The sequence below is a fragment of the Protopterus annectens genome, chromosome 2.part2 (assembly GCF_019279795.1).
Source record: "Protopterus annectens isolate FY-2018-M chromosome 2.part2, PAN1.0, whole genome shotgun sequence".
NCBI lineage: Eukaryota > Metazoa > Chordata > Ceratodontiformes > Protopteridae > Protopterus > Protopterus annectens.
In genome coordinates, this window is record NC_056730.1 from 972611060 (window position 1) to 972633200 (window position 22141).

Here is a 22141-nt window from a genome sequence, read left to right on the forward strand (position 1 = left end):
CAATCTCCTTTTTCCCCATTTTCTACATGGGGTTGAGGTGTTTTGTTAACTGTTAACATTTCTATCGATTCAATGCCACTCTCTTACTTTTCTCGACGGTCCTGCCTGACTGTTGCAGGTTCTCTCTCACATAATCCATTCATCTCTTTGCTGTACACTTTCTTTTCTTCTTGCCTTCTTCTCATCTCAGCCTGCTGTCTTCCCTCATTTCATTTTCCTTAGCGCGGTTTTACTTTTTCTGTTGTGGACTTCACCTTTTCTTTCATCACATGCTGTGTATGTGGCAGGACAGCTTCTGTGGAATTTTCTTCATTCAGAAGTTGCTGGAAGCACTCCTTTCCATCTGCCTTTGAAGTCCTACAAACTGGTAAGCAGTTTGTTGCAGGCATCCCTTATGAAGGGCGTCTGACTATCTTCTTTATCTTGCTGTCTTTGCCTTGCAACCTGATACAGTTTCTTTGTACCATCTACTGAGTCACCTTCCAGAAGCTGGTAGAGTGCCCCTGATGCCTTATTCTTTGCTACTGGAACACCTTTCTTAGCCTCTTTGTTAGCCAACCAGTATTTCTTCTTATTCAAGACTGTCTTTTCTATCTTCCACGTTTTGCTGCACTCCTCCATTCTTTTGGTGACTTCCTGGATTTTTGCATTCCATCACTAGCATTCCTATGTACCGCGAGTCCTTAACTGGCTCAGCCAAATATCTGTTCTATATTCCAAACACATGCTGTTTTAAGGCATTGCCATTCTTTAAATCCACCTAGTTACTGTTCTTCCTGCAGTGCTAGAACCCGGAGTAATTCCTTGAACTCTTATGCTTTCTCTCCAATCAACTTCCAGGACTTCAGCCTGGTCTCCATTGACCTTACAGCCTTCTCTGACGACTGTTTGCAGCTGATTGTGGCAAATAGTGGTTTATGCTATGGGCCGACTGTTTTACTGGGGATGACTTTGCTGACTCTACCCCAGTGTCCTTTCCTTACTAGGAGGAAGTCTACCGGAGTTCCATGTTGGCCAACTCTTGTATGTGATCTTCTGACTATTGCTTTTGGTAAAATATGTGTTGGACACCATCACGCCATTTGGTAGACAGGAGTCTAGAATGACCTCTCCTTTTTTTATTCCTGTTACCCCACCCATACCATCCAAGGCAGTCCTCATATCCTGTTCTGTCTGTCCCAATATGTGCATTCGGGTCACCCATTAATAACGCCAATTCATGTTGTCCTGTTTATCTAGAAGGCCCAACAACTGCTGTCTGAATGCACTCTCTTCCTCATTATCACAGCCCTGCTGTGGGGCACAGAGAGAGATTATCAATACTGCCCTATCCTTACACTGAATTCTGATTGCCATGAGTCTGTCACTAATTCTGATGAATCTCTCACTGTCTTGTGAAGCCCCTCCCTTACCATAATTCCCACACCATTTTTAGTTTGTCCTCCTCCTCCTTAGTAGTAGTCTCAGGATCCCAAGCCAAGTGGCTTTGCTGCACTGATGTTCCATTTTGTCTCCTGGACACATAGGATGCCCAGCCTCCTCTTTACCATCATGTCATCTACTTCCAAGTTGCATCTTGTCAGTGAACCTACACTGAGTGTAGCAATTCTTGGTTCATGTTTGTTCGGCTGACTGGTTTTATATGCAGCTTTCACTCAACAGAGCTATCCCAGATAACCCAAGCTGGGCAAGAGGACACTGGCTGGCCAGTAACTTATTGACCCAGGACTGTTGGGCTTAATAGCAGACACACCCTGGCTAACAGGGGCACATGCCCCCCTCCCACCATTAGCATGCATCCCTGGCATAGGTTAAAGTAGGCCAGGTCTTCAATCTACTTACCACCAGCAAATACCCATGCCCATTTTTGACAACATTACTCAACACAACTGAATCCTCCAGAGCCCATTTTTATACTACTGAGTGGCTAGCCTCGATACTGCATACAGTCTGTGATCCACGTTATCCTATCCAGAGGATGCTGTGCACCACAGCTGATGCCCAAATTGGTTGGTCAATAGAATTCTTCACCCAACAGGCACCATCTAGAGACTGTGCGCTGCTGTCCACATCTCTGTTCTTGGGTGAGCTTCATGTGGAAACAAAAATCCTGTTTTTAGAAGGTGGGAGGAATCCCACAGAGACATAGAGAGAACATGGCATTGGCCAGAGGACAGCATAAAACTATGTGGATGGGAGACGAAGACCTTAATCATTATGCCAAATGTTGTTATACATTGTACTGCAAAAAGGGAAGTGTAAAAAACATAATATAAGATCATCAGACTGCAACATGCATGTATGGTAACAGTCATCATTTCCATTTCTAGCCTAAACTACACTATTTCAAGCGGCAACATTTTTCTTGAAAACTGAAAGTCAGAGGTGGTGGTCAGAGTGAAAAGTATGGAAAAAAAAGAAAGGAGTACCCAGTATAACAATGAATATCTTGACTGAATTTTAGTGCTATACAAAAAAAGGTGAAAATGAATCTGGCTAGTGAACTTGACACCAAATTTAGCTGTGGTGGTAGCTTTTGGAATACTTTTATTATTTCATTCCAAACACTTACTATAATATAAAATGGCTTTATACTCACATCTGCATACTGGATGATGAAATGCCGCCGTTGTCCATCAGAAAACACAGATAGCACATATTCACCAGGCTTTCCATGGCTCTCACGCACCAAGAAATCCCCCTGCTGCTTTAGCAACTCCTGTGCTTCTACTCTAGGAATTGCACCATGGTACCAGTCTTGTTCTGCTAATGGCTTTTCGCTTGATGATATCACATCAAAAAACTGGAAAATAAAAAAACATTAATCGATATTTGCAATAATCTACTCAATCAATTTACAATTTCAAGGTGTTAACTAACAGCAGATGAAAAAAGTCATAATCTGTTCTAAAGTGCATGAATGCCTCAAAAAAGGATGCTGGAATAGCCCGGCATAGTAAAATGCTTCACTTGTTCTTTTTTGGCAATTCTCACTTTTAACTGGAAAAAGAGGGCATTTTATTTCTTAATTATTTATTGGAAAGGAGCAAGCCTCCTGCAAATTCCCTTACATACACATACTAACTCCTGTGTTGCACAGTCATGGAGAAAAAAGAAAAGACCAATAACCCTCAGCAGTGACTTCCAATGCAAATCAGACAGTTTCAAACTAGGGGAAAGAATATCAAAGAAGTTTGAACTTGCCCATTTAACACTTGACCGAGTACATGGAAACCCAACAGTCTTGTTTTTTTTCAGAAAAAAACACATTCAGACCAAAAACATGCTATCTTCCAAATGATCATATACTGCATTAGGGCAGAAGTCTCTTGGATATCATTTACAAATCAAGAGTTCACTAAACACACTGATTAAAATATAAGCAGGCACTTATAAATGTAAAGCGAGCTTCTATAATTATGTCTGAGTTTCTTAATGATGACTGACGATCTGAATGGATTTTGTTACGATTTCTTTGAATTTGTTGTTGTTGTTTGTCTTTCGGCTTTTCCCGGTAAGGGGTCACCGCAGCGGAACTCCTATCAGCTAATGATTGGCAGTAGATTTTTACGAAATGCCAAGGTGCCAGCTCAACGCCCAACATTTAACGAAGGCACACTCATTTATGCCCACATGTCTTTCGAACGCTACCCAACCGCGGGGAGGACATGCAGACTCCACACAGAAGGCACTCCCAAGCCCAGCCGAGAATCGAATGGGAGAACCTCTTGCTGTGAGGTAACAATGCTACCGCCGTACCACCGCGGCTGTTTGAATTTGTTAACAGTTGAAAATGCATGTTTTACAAATCAACATTCCATCAGAAAAATTCAGTGAGAACAGGATACCATAAGTTGTGAGGTGCTGAATAGTAACTACAGACTATACTGGTTCCCCCATGTTTCAGGCCCCAATCCACAAGAATGGGTTCAATTGTTAAAAAAAGGCTGGTTTGATATACTTTGAATCCTGAAATTTGTGGTCACTTCTCCAGTAAAGACATTTAAACTTTCTCGGATTACCCAGTTGTTTTCAAGTGCAAACTGATGAGCTATGGAGAGGATCTGTTTCATAAAATGATTTGCACAAAAATACATGGCTGTTCTCCTTTTTTGTGTTGCTTAGTGAAACAATTTACATTCCTAACAATAAAAAATAAAAATGGCACGTGCCTACCCTAGTAAATGCATGACAAACCTAATCCTGCCCCTAACCTTAACTGTGTAACTTTTAAAAAATCCTCCTTAAAACTACGACGATTGAGACAAACTTGAGACGAATTTTGATAGGGATATGGTTAGTACATCAGAAAAGGAAATTTATCTTTTTTCAGTGCACTGAGTGTTAGTTGTGTCAGTACTGTGAATGGCTGACCTGCTTTGGTCAGGCCTTTGTGTTTCGATCATGATCATTTGTTCATTTTACATGTTGACCATTCATGACAGAATCATATAAATCTGGGGAGTGATGTGATAAATAAAACATCTGGTACAGGTACTGGTACAAGTCTATAATTGGGAATGAATTTTTTGATGACTGGCAAAGTCAAAAATCACAAACTACAATAGTATAGTATATATACATATGTGTGTGTGTGTGTGTGTGTGTGTGTGTATATATATATATATATATATATATATATATATATATATATATATATATAAATAAATAAGTGTGTGTGTGTACATGGCCTACATTAACAGATCTAAGACATGTAATCCCTTTATCTATTCAGTATGCATGTTTTGTGTATGTGGTTGTTTCCCATTAATGTCAATGAACTGTGGTTTTGTACTTTTTTAACATAGCAGTATTTTTATAGTAGTGTTCTTTTTCAGTGGAAAAGGTAAAGGAATATGGAAAAAAAAAGATAAACATCTGAGAAGTAAACAGTTGTATGGAAGACTGGGAGATACACAGTATATGATGAGAAATGCCAAGCACATGACAAAATGTTAAACAAGGTACAGTTGTGTAAAATCTTAGAACGGTAGATGCCCTTTCCTTCATTGTTGCAGTATTCATATAATCTGGGATTAACTGCTTCAGGTAGCCCAACGTTGGGCCAGTATACAAAAGCCTACAGTTGCTTTAAGGTATGCCATACATCACATGTATGCTCCTTGCGTAGCATAGGACATAAAAGTGACGTCCAGATGTGCCATCCTCAAAACGGAGAGCCCCAGTAGAAACTCCAGTCCAAGGAAAACCAAGAGGTAACTAGTACATCCAGGAGAGAAATGGATTAAGGGGAGGAGGGAGGGAGTGAATACTGCAACAGTGAAGGATAGGACATCTACTGTTATAGTAAGATTTTACACATCTGTACTATGTCCTTCCATTCACTGGTTGCAGTACTTGTAACATCTGGAAGAGTGCCAAAGCTCAAGAAGAAACTTGGAAGGAGGGAGAACCAGTAGAGCCCTCTTAAAAGCCATGAAGGATGATACTAGCAAAACTAGCCCTAGCTCTGGAGATTCCATCCAACTTTTAGTGCTTGGTAAAACTATGCATATACGTCTAGGTAGCTGCCTCAATAATAGAGTTAGTATCCAAACCCTTAAAAAAACATCAGAAGAAGCCACAGTTCTACTAGAATGAGCCTTTACAGAAGAAGGAAGGCTCTTACTATGAAAAGAATAACAAAAAGAAACCGCCTTTTGCGATGATGTGAGGTGGTGTCAGCATAGTTTGCTGCAGTTTTGTAAAGAATTATATGTCATTTGCATATCAAATTGATTTGCACAAATGCTTGTGTTGAAAAATGCATTTGTAAAGCTGCTTGTGTTAAAAATGTACCAAGAGTGGATCCTGCTGGACAGAAAAGAAATACACCTGTATGTCAGACTGTACTATAACTGTTGAAATGAATATTTTGTAACAGAGGATACTGGAAGAAAAGAGGTTTATCTCAGTCCAGCTAACTTTGAAAAACAATCTGAAATTAAATTATCTAGGTTATGCCATAAAGATTGTATCTCACAGCTCTGACTGCAGCCAGTGACAAAACATCTGGCAGAAGCCTGTCTCAGTAGCTCTGTAAGGAGAGTGGAACTGTTAAAATTGTTTTACAGCTTCCAGATGCTGTAACACATTGTAGCAAAGCTTTATGTGTGTGTATTATGACACATATGTGCAAGATCCTGGCTCAAGTTTCTAGTAAATGGGGTAGTGTGGGAACCAGTCCAGTAACCAGATGTGATGCCATTCTATAGCCAGCACTGAAATCATATTTAGTACATTAGTGAGAGATGTCACTCAGCTCTCAGCAGTCTGTTTGGGTAACCTGACAAGGAAAACCACTCACCCGCATCACACTGCCATGTTCTAGTAAGTGAACTAGAGAATAGTAATTCTTTAATCAGTCAGGGAAAATATAGTGTGATTGGTTAATTATTGTTTTTCTTTATCTGTGTGAACCTTTCCATCTGTGTTATTTTTAATATTTCCTGCGACTCAAACTCTGTTTACTGTAACTAGATATTTAGTATTTTCATGTTCTTTAATATTTATTATTAAACGTATTTAAACTTTACACTGTGGATGGTCTTTTAAATAGTATTTTAACATTTGAAAGTACTTATATTTCTTTAGTGACACTGTGGCCACTCCTGAAAGTCTTGCTGTTTGGTCAACATTACCATTGGTAGTACTATTCATTTTATTTAGTGTAATTGGATACCCTGTTAAGGGCCTTAGAATAGATGGCTGGTGGCAGTGTAAAGTACAGTTGTGTACACTTACCATAAATGTAGATGTTCGAGTGTATTCACTGTTACATTCATTATATTTGGGTTATCCTGCTGGCAGGTTGCCCTCAGTCGGCCTGAATTCCAAAGTCTTGGGTCCTGCTTCGGTTGCTGTCGCCTCTTCCCTGATGTCAGTTCGTCAGGGGTATAAATGATGCAGCAGACGCCATTTTATACAGTTTTTCTTGCCCCAGATGTCAAGCGCCCCAAAAGGGTAGACTAAAATTATGTAAATAAAACATACATGCAACAAAATAAGCTTTACCTTCATGTATAAGCAAATACACCACCTAGGTTGTATAGATTAGAGAAGTAAAGATAAGTTCCAGCAAAAATAAGGTGGATGGCAGGTGGGTAGCCTGGACTGCAACAGTGAATACACTTGAACATCTACATTTATGGTACGTGTACACAACTGTACTATGTTCTTCGTGTTTCACTGTTGCAGTCATTACATTTGGGTTGAGTCCCAAAGCTATGGTTGGGTGGCTGGAGCTAGACAGCATTAGGAGCGGCTATGAGGCCCTGCAGAACTGCAGTGGCAAAGCCTGCCCTGGATTTAGAGTAAAAAGGCAGATTGTAATGTTTTGTAAAGGTATGCACTGAACTTCAAGTAGCAGCCTCTAAAATGTCCTTGGTTGGTACTCCCCTGAGAAAGGCTGCAGAAGTGGCTGCAGCTCTGGTTGAATGTGGCCTAATGCCCTTAGGCACTGGTTTGCCATGCTGTGAGTAGCAGAAACGAATGCAGTGACCTATCTACTTTGAAATAGTCTGCTTGGAAATAGCCTTTCCTTGTGATGCTGAGCATATGCCACTAGTAATTGTTCTGTCTTTCTGAAAACTTTAGTTTTGTCCAAGTAGAATCTAAGTTGTCGGTGTACGTCCAAAGAATGCAGAATTTTCTCCCCCTTGTTCTGTGGATTTGGATAAAAAGTTGGCAAATGAATTGTTTGGTTAAGGGCTACACTGGATACCACCTTAGGCACAAATGTAGGATTTGTTCTCAGACAGACTCTGTCTGGATACAAAATGATAAAGGGTTCCACAGCCATGAGAGCCTGTAGCTCTAAAACTCATCTTGAAGAAGTTATTGCTAGGAGCAGAGCTGTTTTCCAAGATAAGAACTTTATATCTGCAGTAGCAGCTGGCTCAAAAGGAGGGAAGGTGAGTTTTTCCCAGACATAATTGAGGTCCCATGCAGGTATTGGCGTTCTCCTTGAAGGCCTTACGTTTTTGGCTCCTCTGAGGTACTGCCTTATTAAAGGATGAGAAAAGAGTGGTGGCTCTGTATTGTAATGAGCTGAAATGGCAGAGGCATGGATTTTAATTGATGAAAAAGATAGGCCTTTGTCCAGCATCTCAGTTAAGTATTGCAAAATCTGAGGAATATTTGGGACAGCTGTATCAGTTCCTTGAGCTTGGTTCCAAGCGCAAAATCTCTTCCATTTCCCACCATAGGATTTTCTAGTACTAGGCCTTCTGGCTTCTAAAATGACATCCATCACAGCTTTACTGAGAGGTGTGGTTTGTATGGCTACATTATCCGCCATGCTGCCAGGTTTAGGGTCCTGAGTAGGCTGTGCAGAATCTGACTGTTTTGCTGGAACAGTAGATGAGGTATTTGAGGTAAGGTCCAGGCTGGGCATTGGGATAAGTTCCTTAAGACTGGATACCAGTACTGGTGTGGCCAGTCTAGGGCAATCAGAATCATTTTTGGTTTCTCCTGCCGGACCTTTAGTAGTTCCTTGGGGAGGAAAGGCATATACTGATAGGTTTGTCCAGTTGAAAGATAAGGCATCCACTTTCCAAGCTTGTCTGTGATAAGTCCTTGTGCAGAATCTTTTTAGTTGATTGTTTTGAGGGGAGGCAAATAGATCTATGTCCGGGCATCCCCATTTCTTTGTTATCATGCTGAAGACGTGTGGATCCAGGTGCCACTCGTGGGGATCCGTGAGGTTTCTGCTTAGTTCGTCTGCCAGAGTATTTTCCTTTCCTGGCATGAATTGTGCCTGCAAATGAACTTGGTAAGTCAATGCTGTGTCCCATAAAGCCATGGCTAGTCTGCACAGGGGATAAGAATGAGTGCCCCACTGCTTGTTTATGTACCACATGACCGTGGTGTTGTCTGTCTTTATCAGTAGTTGTCCCAGATGAAGTAGGTCCTTGAAGGCTGTCAGGGCACTTTGAACAGCTAGCATCTCTTTTTGATTGATATGTAGATGCTTCTGGTTTGTGGACCAGGTGCCCTGAATGCCTCTTCCTGTCATGTGTGCCCCCCAGGCATAATCTGATGCATCTGTCATTAGGCTCTGCCTGGCTGGGGGTAGTGAGAATGGCTGTCCCTTGTTTTGGTGACAAGCCTTTGCCCACCATCGAAACTCCTGTTGCAGGCAGGGAATTAGAGTAATTCCAGACTGTGGCAGTGCTGTGTCCAGACACTTTTTAGGTACCATTGAATTTTCCTCATATGCAGTCTTGAATATGGAATTAGTAAGATGCAGGATACCATGAAGCCCAAAGCCTGCAGAATTTTTCTTGCAGACAACAGGGCCTTTGTTGCCATTTCCTTGAAATAAGTAGTCAGTTGTCTTTGTTTGTCTGGAGTGAGATAAGCCATCAGGGCAGTTGTATTTAAGCTTGCACCCACGCATATTATCTCTTGAGAGGGTACTAGTTTTGATTTCTTTTTGTTGACTGTGTACCCTAGGCATGTTTAAAGTTTTATCACAAACATCAGATGCTGTAGTAGAATGTCCTTGTTCTCTGCTTGTATGAGGCAGTCGTCCAAGTAAAGATATATTTGTATTCCTCTTTGTCTGCAGTAAGCAATTACTGGTGCCAGGCACTTTGTGAAGTTCCTGGGCACAGCAGATAAGCCATAGTGCAGTGCAGAGAATTGGTAAAGATTTGATCCAGCCTTGAATCTGAGGTATCTTCTGCATATTAGGTGCCCTAACGGTTAAGGTATTTGCCTTACAAACACAAGGTGCAGGGTTTGACTCTCACAAGGGATAATTGGCTAAGCTTAAAATGGCTCGAAAGGGCAGTTAGCTTAGTACTAATCTATGAACCTATGATTGTCTGATTGGGACATGCAGGGATGCCTCTTTTAGGTCTAAAGTCACGAGCCAAGCCTTGCTGCCCAACATGGGCAGAAGCTGCTGTAAAGTCAACATCTTGAATTTTGGTATATCCAGGAAAGTGTTTAGAACAGATAGGTCCAGTATTGGTCTCCATGCTTTGTCCTTTCTGAGTACCAAGAAAGTACAGTTGTGTACCTACCATAAATGTAGATGTTTGAGGGTATTCACTGTTGCAGTCATTACAATTGGGTTATCCTGCTGGCAGGCTACCCGCAGTCGGCCCGAGTTCCAAAGTCTAGGTCTGGCGTCGGTTGCTGTCACCTCCTCCCTGACGTTAGTGCACCAGGGGTATAAGAGATGCAGCTGACGCCATTTTATTCAGTTTTTCTTGCCCCAGATGTCAGGTGCCCCTAAAATGGTAGGCTAAATTATGCCAATAAGCATGCATGCACAAAAAACAACTTTTTCTTCATCTACAAGCAAATACACCACATAGCTGTATAGAATAGAGAAGTACAGATAGGTCCCAGCAAAGAAAAAGGGGGATGGTGGGAGGGTAACCTGGACTGCAACAGTGAATACACTTGAACATCTAAATTTATGGTAGGTACACAACTGTACTATGTTCATCGTACTTCACTGTTGCAGTCATTACAAGTGGGTTGAATCCCAAAGCTAAGGTTGGGAGGCTGGTGCTAAATAGGATTAGGAGAGGCTATCAGGCCCTGCAGAACTGCAGTGGCAAAGCCTGCCCTAGATTTAGAGTAGAGAGGTAAGTGATGGTGCTTCGTAAAAGTATGCACTGAAATCCAAGTTGCAGCCTCTAAGATGTCTTTGGTTGGTACTCCTCTGAGGAAGGCTGCTGAACTGGCTGCTGCTTTGGTTGAATGTGGCCTAATGCCCTTAGGCACTGATTTGCCATGCTGTGAATAGCAGAAACAAATGCAGTGGCCTATCCACTTTGTAATAGTCTGCTTTGAGATAGGCTTTCCTTGTGATGCTGCAACATATGCCACTAGAGGTTGTTCAGTCTTTCTGAAAGCTTTGGTTCTGTCCAAGTAGAAGCGTAGCTGTCTGTGAATGTCCAAAGAATGCAGATTCTCTCACCCTTATTCTGTGGGTTTGGATAAAAGGTAGGCAAATTAACTGCTTGGTTAAGGGCCACACTGGACACTGCCTTAGGCGAAACCCTATCAGGATGGAAAATGATAAAGGGTTCCACAGCCATGAGTGCCTGTAACTCTGAGACTCTTCTAGCGGAGGTTATTGCTAGGAGCAGAGCTGTTTTCCAGGATAAGAATTTTATGTCAGCTGCAGAGGCTGGCTCAAACAGAGGCAGTGTGAGTTTTTCCAAGACATAGTTGAGGTCCCATGCAGGTATTGGTGCTCTCCTTGGAGGTCTTATGTTTTTGGCCCCTCTGAGATAATGCCTTAGTAATGGATGAAAAAAAATAGGTGGTCCTGTATTGTAATGAGCCAAAATGGCAGAGGCATGAATTTTAATTGATGAAAAGGAAAGGCCTTTATCCAGCATCTCTGTTAAGTATCGCAAAATCTGAGGAATATTTGGAACAATCGTGTCAATACCTTGTGCCTGGTTCCAAGCACAGAATCTCTTCCATTTTTCTGCATAAGATTTTCTGTTGCTAGGCCTCCTGGCCTACAAAATAACATCCATCACTGCTTTAGAGAGAGGTGTGTCTTGAGAGGCTACATTATCTGCCATGCTGCCAAGTTTAAGGTCTTGAGTTGGCTGTGCAGTATCTGACTGTCTTGTTGGGTCAATAAGTGAGGACTTTGAGGTAATGTCTAAGCTGGGCATTGAGACAAGCACTTTAGGATTGGGTACCAGTGCTGGCGGGGCCAGTCTGGGGCAATCAGTATCATTTTTAGATTTTCGTCTGACCTTGAGGAGTACCCTGGGGAGGAGAGGCAGAGGAGGAAAGGCATATACTGTTAGATTTTTCCAGCTGAAAGATAGAGCATCCACTTTCCATGCTTGCTTATAAGTCCTTGTGCAGAATCTCTGCAGTTGGTAGTTGTGAGGGGAAGCAAATAGGTCGATGTCCGGGCATCCCCAGGTCCTTGTTATCATGCTGAATACTTGTGGATCCAATTTCCACTTGTGGGGATCCATTAGTTTCTGCTTAGTTCGTCTGCCAGAGTATTTCTCCTTCCTGGCAGGAATTGTGCTTGAAGATGTAATTGGTAAGTCAATGCTGTGTCCCACAAGTTCATGGCTAGCCTGCAGAGGGGGTAGGAATGTGCGTCTCCCTGCTTGTTTATGTACCACATGACTGTAGTACTGTCCATCTTTAATAGTAGTTGTCCTGGATAAAGTAGATCCTTGAAGGCTGTCATTCTGAACAGCTAGCATCTCTTTTTGATTAATATGTAGATGCATTTGACTTGCGGACCATGTGCCCTGAATACATCTTCCTGCCATATGGGCCCCCCAGGCATAATCTGATGCATCTGTTGTCAATGTCTGCCTGGCTGTGGGTAAGGTGAATGGCCGTCCCATTTTGTGGTGACAGGCTTTTGTCCACCATCAAAACTCCTGTTGCAGGCAGGGAATGAGGGTAATTATTGTTTCCAGGCTGTGGCAATGTTGAGTCCAAACACTTTTTAGATACCATTGAAGTTTCCTCATATGCAGTCTTGCACATGGGATTAGCAGAATGCAGGATGCCATGAAACCCAAGGCCTGCAGAATTTTTCTTGCAGATAACTGTGTCTTTGTTGCCAACATTTTGAAATAAGTAGTCAATTGTCTGTGTTTGTCTGGCATGAGATAAGACATCTGGGCAGTTGTATTTAAGCTTGCACCCATGAATATTATCTCTTGAGAGGGTACGAGTTTTGATTTCTTCTCGTTTACTGTGTACCCTAGACTTGTTAGTAATCTTTTTACAAACGCCAGATGCTGTAGTAGAATGCCCTTGTTCTCTGCTTGAATAAGGCAGTCGTCCAAGTAAGGATATATCTGTATTCCTCTTTGTCTGCAAAATGCAATTACTGGTGCTAGGCACTTTGTGAAGACCCTGGGTGCAGTAGATAAGCCAAAGGGCAGTGCAAAGAATTGGTAGTGCATTGAGCCAGCTTTGAATCCGAGGTATCTTCTGCATGTTTGTCTGACTGGGACATGCAGGAATGCCTCTTTTAGATCTAAAGTCACAAGCCAAGCCTTCTTGCCCAACATGGGCAGAAGTTGCTGTAGAGTCAACATTTTAAATTTTGGAATATCCAGACATGTGTTTAGAATAGATAGGTCCAGTATTGGTCTCCAGGCTTTGTCCTTTCTAGGTACCAAGAACAGTCTTGAATAGAATCCTTGTCCCTGCTCTTGCTCTGGCACTTGTTGAATGGCCCTCATGTCCCTGAGGGATGAAAAGTACAGTTTTGTACCTACCATAAATGTAGATGTTCGAAGATCCACATTGCTGCAGTCCTTACACTTGGGTAGTCCGCTGTCCTCGGTCGGCCCGAATATCAAAGTATAAGGCTGACGTCGGTCAAGGCGCATTTGACTGACATCAGGACGTCAGGGTACAAATGCGCATGACCGACGTCATATCCTCAGTCTTTTCTTGCCCCAGATGTCAGAAGACCCTAAAAATAAAGGTCAAAACCAAAAGACAGCAAACAACCAACCAACCACCCTTGCACTAAATATATGTACAATATATACAATATACACAATATGTACAACCCAACCCACACAACCACCTCTAACTGCAGAGGGGAAGGAGGGCGGGTAAATTGGACTGCAGCAATGTGGATCTTCGAACATCTACATTTATGGTAGGTACAAAACTGTACTATGTTCTTCATCTCACATTGCTGCAGTCCTTACACTTGGGTAGAATCCCAAAGCAGAGGTAAGGGAGGATGGCTAAACTACAAGGAAGCAAGAGCTGCCAAAATGCCCTGCAAAACAGCAGTGGCAAAACCAGCCCTGGATTTAGAGTAAAGTGGCAGGTGATAATGCCTAGAGAAAGTATGCACTGAACTCCAAGTAGCTGCCTCCAAAATATCCTTGGTTGCCACTCCCCTCAAAAAAGCTGTCGAAGTGGCAGTAGCCCTAGTGGAATGAGGCCTAATCCCAGCTGGAATCTCCTTGCCATGATGGGAATAACAGAAAGCAATGCAAAACCCAATCCACTTAGAAATAGTTTGTTTTGACACAGGCTTGCCCTGAGAACTCAAAGCAAAAGAAACAAACAACTGCTGAGACTGCCTGAACCCTTTAGTTCTGTCCAAATAATAACGCAACTGCCTGTGTACATCTAAAGTGTGCAAAATCTTTTCCCCTTTATTTTGGGGATTTGCATAAAAAGTAGGCAAATGAATAGTTTGGTTTAAAGCCACACTAGAAACCACCTTAGGCATAAAGGAAGGATTAGTGCGTAATGATACCCTATCCTTATGGAAAATCAAGAAAGGCTCAACCGCCATAAGGGCCTGCAATTCAGAAACCCTTCTTGCAGAGGTAATGGCCAACAAAAAAAGCAGTCTTCCATGATAAATATTTCAACTCAGACGTAGCTGCAGGCTCAAAAGGTTGTAGAGTGAGTTTCTCCAACACAAAATTGAGATCCCAAGCAGGAGCAGGAGCTTTCGTGGGGTCTTATATTCTTTGCCCCTCTAAGAAATTGCTTGAACAAAGGATGAGAAAACAATGGTGGGTCACAATCATAGTGAGCCGAAATTGCTGCAGCATGAACCTTAATAGAAGAGAAAGACAAACATTTGTCCAGTAACTCCGTAAGATATTGAAGAGCCACACTCAAATTAGGCCCAGAAACATCAAAATCTTTTGCTGCACTCCAAAATAAAAATCTCTTCCATTTATCTGCGTACACTTTCCTTGTACTAGGCCTTCTAGCTTCCAAAATAACATTCAAAACTTGCTGAGGAAGTGGAGGCCCATTATGGTTCAAAACAGAATATGCCAGGCTGTTAGGTGCAGAGAGTGAAGCTTGACATTGATAAAATGGCTGTCCTCCTGTGACAACAGGTGTGGAATCGAAGGCAAAGGCCATGGAGGCTTCCGTACTAGACTTCTCAGTAATGGGTACCAGTGCTGTCGAGGCCAATCTGGAGCTATCAAAATCATCCTTGGCTTGTCCTGTCTGACCTTTAGAAGTACCTTTGGGAGGAGAGGCAGAGGTGGAAAGGCATACACATGAAGATTGCTCCAATTGAAAGAAAGAGCATCCACTCTCCAAGATGTAGGATGAAACCTTTTAGTGCAAAACTTTGGCAGCTGATGGTTTAGTGGAGAAGCGAACAGATCTATGTCTGGAGTTCCCCATGACACTGTCAATTTCTGAAATACGTGAGGATCCAATTTCCACTCGTGGGGATCCATAATTCGTCTGCTCAACACATCTACTAAGGAGTTCTGTGCTCCTGGCAGAAACCTTGCCTGAAGATTGAGCTGTAAACTGAGAGCAGTCTCCCACAAAATCATTGCTTGCCTGCATAGAGGATAAGAATCGTTCCCCTTGCTTGTTGATGTACCACATGACAGTTGTGTTGTCTGTTAGAATCAACACCTGCCCTGGAAGAAGTAACTCCTTGAAAGCTATTAATGCAAACTGGACTGCTAACATCTCCTTCAGGTTGATATGTAGATGTTGTAGTCTGGCAGGCCACTTGTCTTGTATCCACTTTCCATTTAGATGAGCTCCCAAGCTTTGTCTGAGGCATCTGTCGTTAAAATCTGACTCGCCTCTGGCGGGTCACAGAGAGTCCCTTGTTTAGGTGACATTCCTGAGCCCACCACAAAATTCCTTTTGAATGCAAGGTATTATTTGAATGACAGTGTCCAGATCCTGGCAGTGCTGTGTCCATACATTTTGAGATACCATTGCAGCTTCCTCATATGCAGTTTGGCATTGGGAAGCACCAGAATACAAGATGCCATGAACCCTAAGGCTTGAAGGACTGTCCTTGCAGTCAGCCCGGACTGATGAGATAGTTGATGGAAGTAAAGGGATAGACTCTTGTTTGTCCGGGGTTAAAAGGCCATCTGGGATGCTGTATTCAGTCTCACACCCAGAAAGCACATGTCCTGAGAGGGTACTAGACTGGACTTTATTTCGTTCACAGAATACCCCAGGCCTCTTAGCACTGCTATCACATATTCCAAATGATGAAGAAGCTCTTCCCTTCCTTGAGCCAGAATCAGGCAGTCGTCCAAATAAGGATAGATCTGTATTCCTTTTAGCCTGAAGAAAGCTATCACTGGAGCCAGAACTTTCGTGAACACTCTGGGCGCAGTAGATAAGCCAAAGGGCAATGCAGAGAACTGATAGTGAGAAGTCCCAGCTCGAAAACGCAGATACTTCCTGCAACTTAGTCTGATAGGAACATGAAGGTAAGCCTCCTTGAGATCCAAAGTTACCATCCAATGATCTTTGACCAGCAGAGGTAAAAGCTGCTGTAACGTCAACATTTTGAACTTGGGAATGTCCAGATAAGTGTTGAGGGTAGATAAATCCAAAATTGGTCTCCACATGTTCCCCTTCTTTGGTACTAGGAACAGGCGAGAATAAAATCCTAGGCCCACTTCTGGCATAGGGACCGGCTGTATGGCCCCTATTTGGAGTAACAGAGAAACTTGCTTGTGAGCCTCTATTCTTTGTTGAGGAGGAACGTCTGGCATGCCTTTGAAAGGAGGCAAGGTATGGAAATAAAACCTGTAACCGTGGTGTATGATATCCAAAACCCATCTGTCTTGGGTAATTAAACTCCAATTTTCTTTGAAAAGTGCCAACCTTCCTCCCAAAGGTGCTGCCAGACGAGAAGGTTCTGGCAGCTGAAAAGGTAGGTCATTGGGTCTGTTTACGAAAGGACTGACCCCTGCCCTCACCCGAAGACTGTGCAGGAGAACTCCCTGTTCTAGGCCTGAAAGAGCCCTGAACTCTGCCCCTACCACGTCTAGATTTACCCCTAGACTGGGAATCATAAGAAGGATACGTCCACCCCTTAGTAGGCCAATTTCTACTAAACTTTGGAGGCTGGACCTGCAAAAAATCTTTAACAGTCTGCATAGACTTAGCCTTGTCTTCCATTTTCTTTAAAACTGCCTCAACAGGAGAACCAAACAACACGTCAGATTGCAAAGGAGCATCTAAAATCCTTGTTTTAACATGGTCAGACAAATTCTGATCCCTCAGCCAGGCGTGCCTGAAGAACTGACCCAGTGCCAGCCACCCTAGGCGAGGCCTGTACAGCATCAAAACCACATTGCAAAGAATGCTTACCCACCTGTTCAGAAACATGTACTAAATCTTGCAACTCTTTACAATCAATACCTTCTGCCAGAGCATCAACCTTAGCCTTCAATTGTGAAAGGAGATAGTTTTGGTATTTCAACATGTGAAACTGGCAATTCAAAGCCCTCATAGCAAGAGTGGAAGAAGTATAAACTTTCTTTCCCCATCTATCCAAGGCCCTGGCTTCTTTGTCTGCAGGAACCGGATTCTTTACAACAGAAGCCTTAACACCTTTAGGCCCCTGGCTAACAGTTTCTGGGTCTGCCCTAGGACTCTTAAAAAGAAACTTATGAGCTTCAGGCACCCTGTAATACCTATCTGGCTTAACAGGAGCAGGAGGCAAAGAATCAGGATTAAGAGAAGCTTCTGTAAAAACATCTTCCACTACATCCAAAACAGGAGGTATAGCCAAAGGCCTATGCTGGGGTAAAAACAAAAATTCCCTAAGCCATTTCCTGGAATCAGAGAAGTCCTGACCTTCCCACTTAAAATGCTCCCTCATGGAATGAAGAGTTTCTGAAAAAGAAAAATCCTCAGGAGGAGAAGCAGAAGGAGTAGAATCATCCACATCAGAATCAGAATAAGGAGAGTACTCCTGCAAGTCTTCAGCCGAAGACTCTGAAACATCTGAAGCCTGCTCAAAACTCCCTAGCTCAGGCTCCACCCTAGGTCTCTTATCAGGAGGGCATAGAACCCTAATCAAAGTAATCAAATCTTCTGCCATTTTAAGCATATGCTTCTTGGGCACAGTTCCAGAAGAACTAGGGGTGACACCAACTGAAACTGAACCTGGCCTGCCCCTGGGAGAAGCCTTTGAAACAGAAGGAGAGGGCCTAGCCACCCTAGGAAGGGAGGGGAGTATAGTAACCTGAGAAGCCCCCTCAACCTGACCTGCCTCCTGAGAGGCCACATCTTGCAATAATAAAGTCTCACCCTGGGAACACAAAGAAACCTCCGGTGGAGCCACCGGCTCCACCGACACCTCTAAAGAACCGGCGTCCAGTACAGACGGTTCTTCTAGCCTAGGCTTAACTGCTTTGTCCTTGCGCTTCTTCGAAGAAGCGGGCGTCGGAGCATCCGACGGCATATTATAATTGCACTGCTTCCCAAAGACTAACCTGGCACAATCCAACCTTCTCTTTATAGTGCGTTTATTGAATCTAGCACAAGAGCGACAGCCAACAACGTCGTGCTCAGGCCCTAAGCAAGGAATACACAAAGTATGATAATCTCTATGCGGTATCTGTTTCCCACAAGAAATGCAATTATTGACTTTTTCTGACATCCGGTAAATCACTGAGGCAAGAAAAAACTAAAATATTCCCCAACGGGGTACTTAGCCAACTTTGAACTCGGTCTGAAACTTCGAAATCGAAAAATCTCAAAACGCCAACCGGCACTTGCAATGCTGCTTCTGCATCGGACCATGCGGCAAAAAAGACTGAGGATATGACGTCGGTCATGCGCATTTGTACCCTGACGTCCTGATGTCAGTCAAATGCGCCTTGACCGACGTCAGCCTTATACTTTGATATTCGGGCCGACCGAGGACAGCGGACTACCCAAGTGTAAGGACTGCAGCAATGTGAGATGAAGAACATCTTGTTTTTATGCCTCTGCCCACTGATTGCGTGGCAAGTCTGGCATACCGTTTAGCCTTGCCAGGGTGTGAAAGTGGAACCTGTAGCCTTATGAAACTATATTTAGTACCCATTTGCCCTGGGTGATCATTTGCCAATTTTGTGAAAAAAGTGCTAGTTTCCCCCCCAAAGGGGCTGCCAAAAGATAAGTGCTTGGTGCTGGAAGTGGAAAGTCATTGAGACTGTTTCCTGTATGGCTGTGATTTTCCTCTCCGCTCTTGGAGGTAGAAGCACCCCATTGTTTAGGCCTGTATGAGCCTTGGGGCTGTGATCGGTCTCTGGAGCATCTGTATCTGCCCCTTTGTGTTCTATCTGACACTGGAAAGGAACAATTCTTTGTAGGCCAGTTCCTGCTAAATCTGGGAGGCTGTACCTGCAAGAAATCCTTGACTGTTTGCATAGATTTAGCTTTGTCCTCCATTTTCTTCAACATCTCTTCTGCTTTAACACCAAACAAAGTATCATGCTGTAAAGGAGCGTCTAATAGTTTTGCTTTAACATGATCAGGCAGATTTTGTTCTTTTAACCAAGCATGCCTCCTAATGACAGAACCTGTAACAGCGGCCCTGCAGGAGGCCTCAAGAGAATCAAAACCACATTGCAAAGTATGCTTTCCAACTTGTTCAGCTGCATGCAATAAATCCTGCATTTCTTTGTTGTCTGCACATTCTGTATTTGCTGACATTTTCTGTTTAAGCAAAGACATAAGATTGTTGATACTTAAGCATATGAAATTGGCAATTTAAGGCTCTTACAGCCAAGGTAGCAGAGGTATAAATCTTTTTGCCCCATCTGTCTAGGGCCCTAAAATCCCTATCAGAGGGGATAGGGTTTTTTGCAGTAGAAGCCTTGAATCATTTGGGACCCTGAGAGATGGTTTCTGGGTCAGCTGCAGGGTTCTTTTAGAGAAATTTATGTGAATCAGGAAAGTACAGTTTTGTACCTACCATAAATGTAGATGTCCGAACTGGATAGCATCTGCAGTCATAACAAATGGGTTATCCTGTCGTCAGGCAGCCCTTCGGTCGGCCGGATTCCAAAGTCTGGGTCCGGCTTCGGCTGATGTCGCACTCCACCCGACGTCATCTCTGCTGGTCTTCGGGTATAAAGGCATCAGCCAACGCCATTTTCCTCAGTGTTTCTTGCCCCAGATGCCAATTGCCCTCTTGGAAAGCTAAATTTTGGATAAATGCCAATGTTTCCAAAATAGTAGAAGGCAAACACAAAAAATAAGCATGTATGTACATATATACAAAACAAATACACCATAAGAGACTCCCCCCCTAGCTAGCTATTAGTAGGGTAAATACCCTAGGGTTACCACAGAGGGGAAGGAGGGAGGGTAATCCTGACTGCAGATGCTATTCAGTTCGGACATCTACATTTATGGTAGGTACAAAACTGTACTATGTCCTTCATGGATGCATCTGCAGTCATAACAAATGGGTAGAATACCATAGCCAAACTAGGGGAGGAGGGATAAAAATTATGGTGCAGTTAGGATCCCTTGCAGTACACCTGTGGCAAACCCTGCTCGGGATCTAGAATATAGAGGTAGATTATAATGCTTGGCAAATGTATGCACGGAGGTCCAAGTAGCCGCCTCAATAATGTCCTTGGTTGCCACTCCTCGTAAGAAAGCTGTGGTAGTGGCTGTAGCCCTTGTAGAATGAGGTCTTATGTTCTGTGGAATTGGTTTTCCGTGGTAGGAGTAACAGAATCTTATGCAATTTCCTATCCATTTGGAGATTGTCTGTTTGGAAATTGCTTTTCCTTCCCTTCCTGTTGCATAGGCTACAAAAAGCTGGTCAGTTTTTCTGTTACTTTTGGTTCTGTCCAGGTAGTAGCGTAACTGTCTATGTACATCCAGGGTATGCAGCATTCTTTCACCTCTGTTTTGTGGATTGGGAAAGAAGGTAGGTAGGTGGATTGCCTGGTTTAAAGACACTCTGGATACCACCTTAGGCATAAATGTAGGATTAGTTCTCATGGACACCCTATCTTGATGGAAGATTAGGAAGGGTTGCACTGCCATTAAGGCCTGTAGTTCCGAAACCCTCCTTGCTGAAGTAATAGCCAGTAGGAAAGCAGTTTTCCATGACAGGTGTTGTAGATCTGCTGTTGCTGCTGGTTCAAACGGAGGGAGTGTCAACTTTTCTAGTACAAAGTTCAAGTCCCATGCTGGTAATGGTGGTTTCCTAGGAGGTTTTACATTCTTGATCCCTCTGAGGAACTGCCTGAGTAGAGGATGTGAAAAGACAGGCGGATCCAAGCTGTATTCTGCTGAAATAGCTGATGCATGTATCTTGATGGAGGAATAGGACAGGCCTGTATGTAGAAGCTCTGCCAAGTACTCCAGAATGTTAGCAATATCTATGTTCGACACATCTTTTCCTCTTTCAGTACTCCAAATGACGAACCTTTTCCATTTTCCTGCATAGTTCCTTCTTGTTGAAGGTCTGCGGGCTTCAAGGATAATGTCTTTAACCCTTTGGGAAAGGTCTGGGTTAGTTGCTGCTATGTGATGTTCCAGGCAGTCAGTTGCAAGGTTTTTAGGTTGGGATGTATGATGTTGTAGTTGTTCTGAGTTAACATCAGAGGCATCAGGGGTATTGACCACATTTTCTCCCGAGACATGCTCCTCAGCAATGGGTACCAGTGTTGTCTTGGCCAGTTCGGAGCTATCAGAATTATCCTTGGACGTTCCTCTTTGATTTTCAGAAGTACCTTGTGCATCAAGGGAAGAGGTGGAAATGCATAAGTCGTCAGGCCTTTCCAGCTGAAGGATAGGGAGTCCACCTTCCATGCAAGTGGGTGGAATGTCCTTGTGCAGAATTTTTTGAGCTGGTGATTGAGTGGGGAAGCGAATAGATCTATTTGTGGCATTCCCCATTTCTTTGTGATGGCCTTGAAGATGTCCGGGTGTAGCATCCATTCGTGAGCATCCGAGGTGGTTCTGCTTAAAATGTCTGCTAGGGTGTTCTCTTTTCCCGGTACAAATATTGCCTGTAACTGGATGTTGTAGCTGAGAGCCAGATTCCAAAGGTCCAAAGTCATTCTGCATAGGGGGTATGAATGAGTGCCTCCCTGTTTGTTGATGTACCACATGACTGTGGTGTTGTCTGTCCTTATCATCAAATGGCCTTCTTTGAGGAATGGTCTGAAGTTTTGGATTGTCAGTTTTACTGCCAGCATTTCTTTTTGGTTTATGTGCAGGTGCAGCTGGTCCTGAGTCCACAGTCCTTATGCATTTGTCCAGCATGTGCGCCCCCCATCCTAGGTCTGAGGCGTCCATTGTGATGGTTTGGCTTGCTCGAAAGTTGTGGAAGGGTAAGCCTGGGTTTGACTGGCATGCTTGAGCCCACCATAGGAACTCCTGTTTG

The 22141-nt window shown here is 43.2% G+C and overlaps 1 protein-coding gene across 1 annotated transcript in view; it reads right to left on the reverse strand.

Moving 5' to 3' along the window:
* Window positions 1-22141, reverse strand: part of FER (FER tyrosine kinase) — a gene marked incomplete in the record, with an annotated part of 3568968 nt that overhangs the window by 1723658 nt on the left and 1823169 nt on the right. The window contains 1 exon segment of the mRNA XM_044064275.1: window positions 2600-2803. Within this exon segment, the coding sequence (XP_043920210.1) occupies window positions 2600-2803 (204 nt within the window).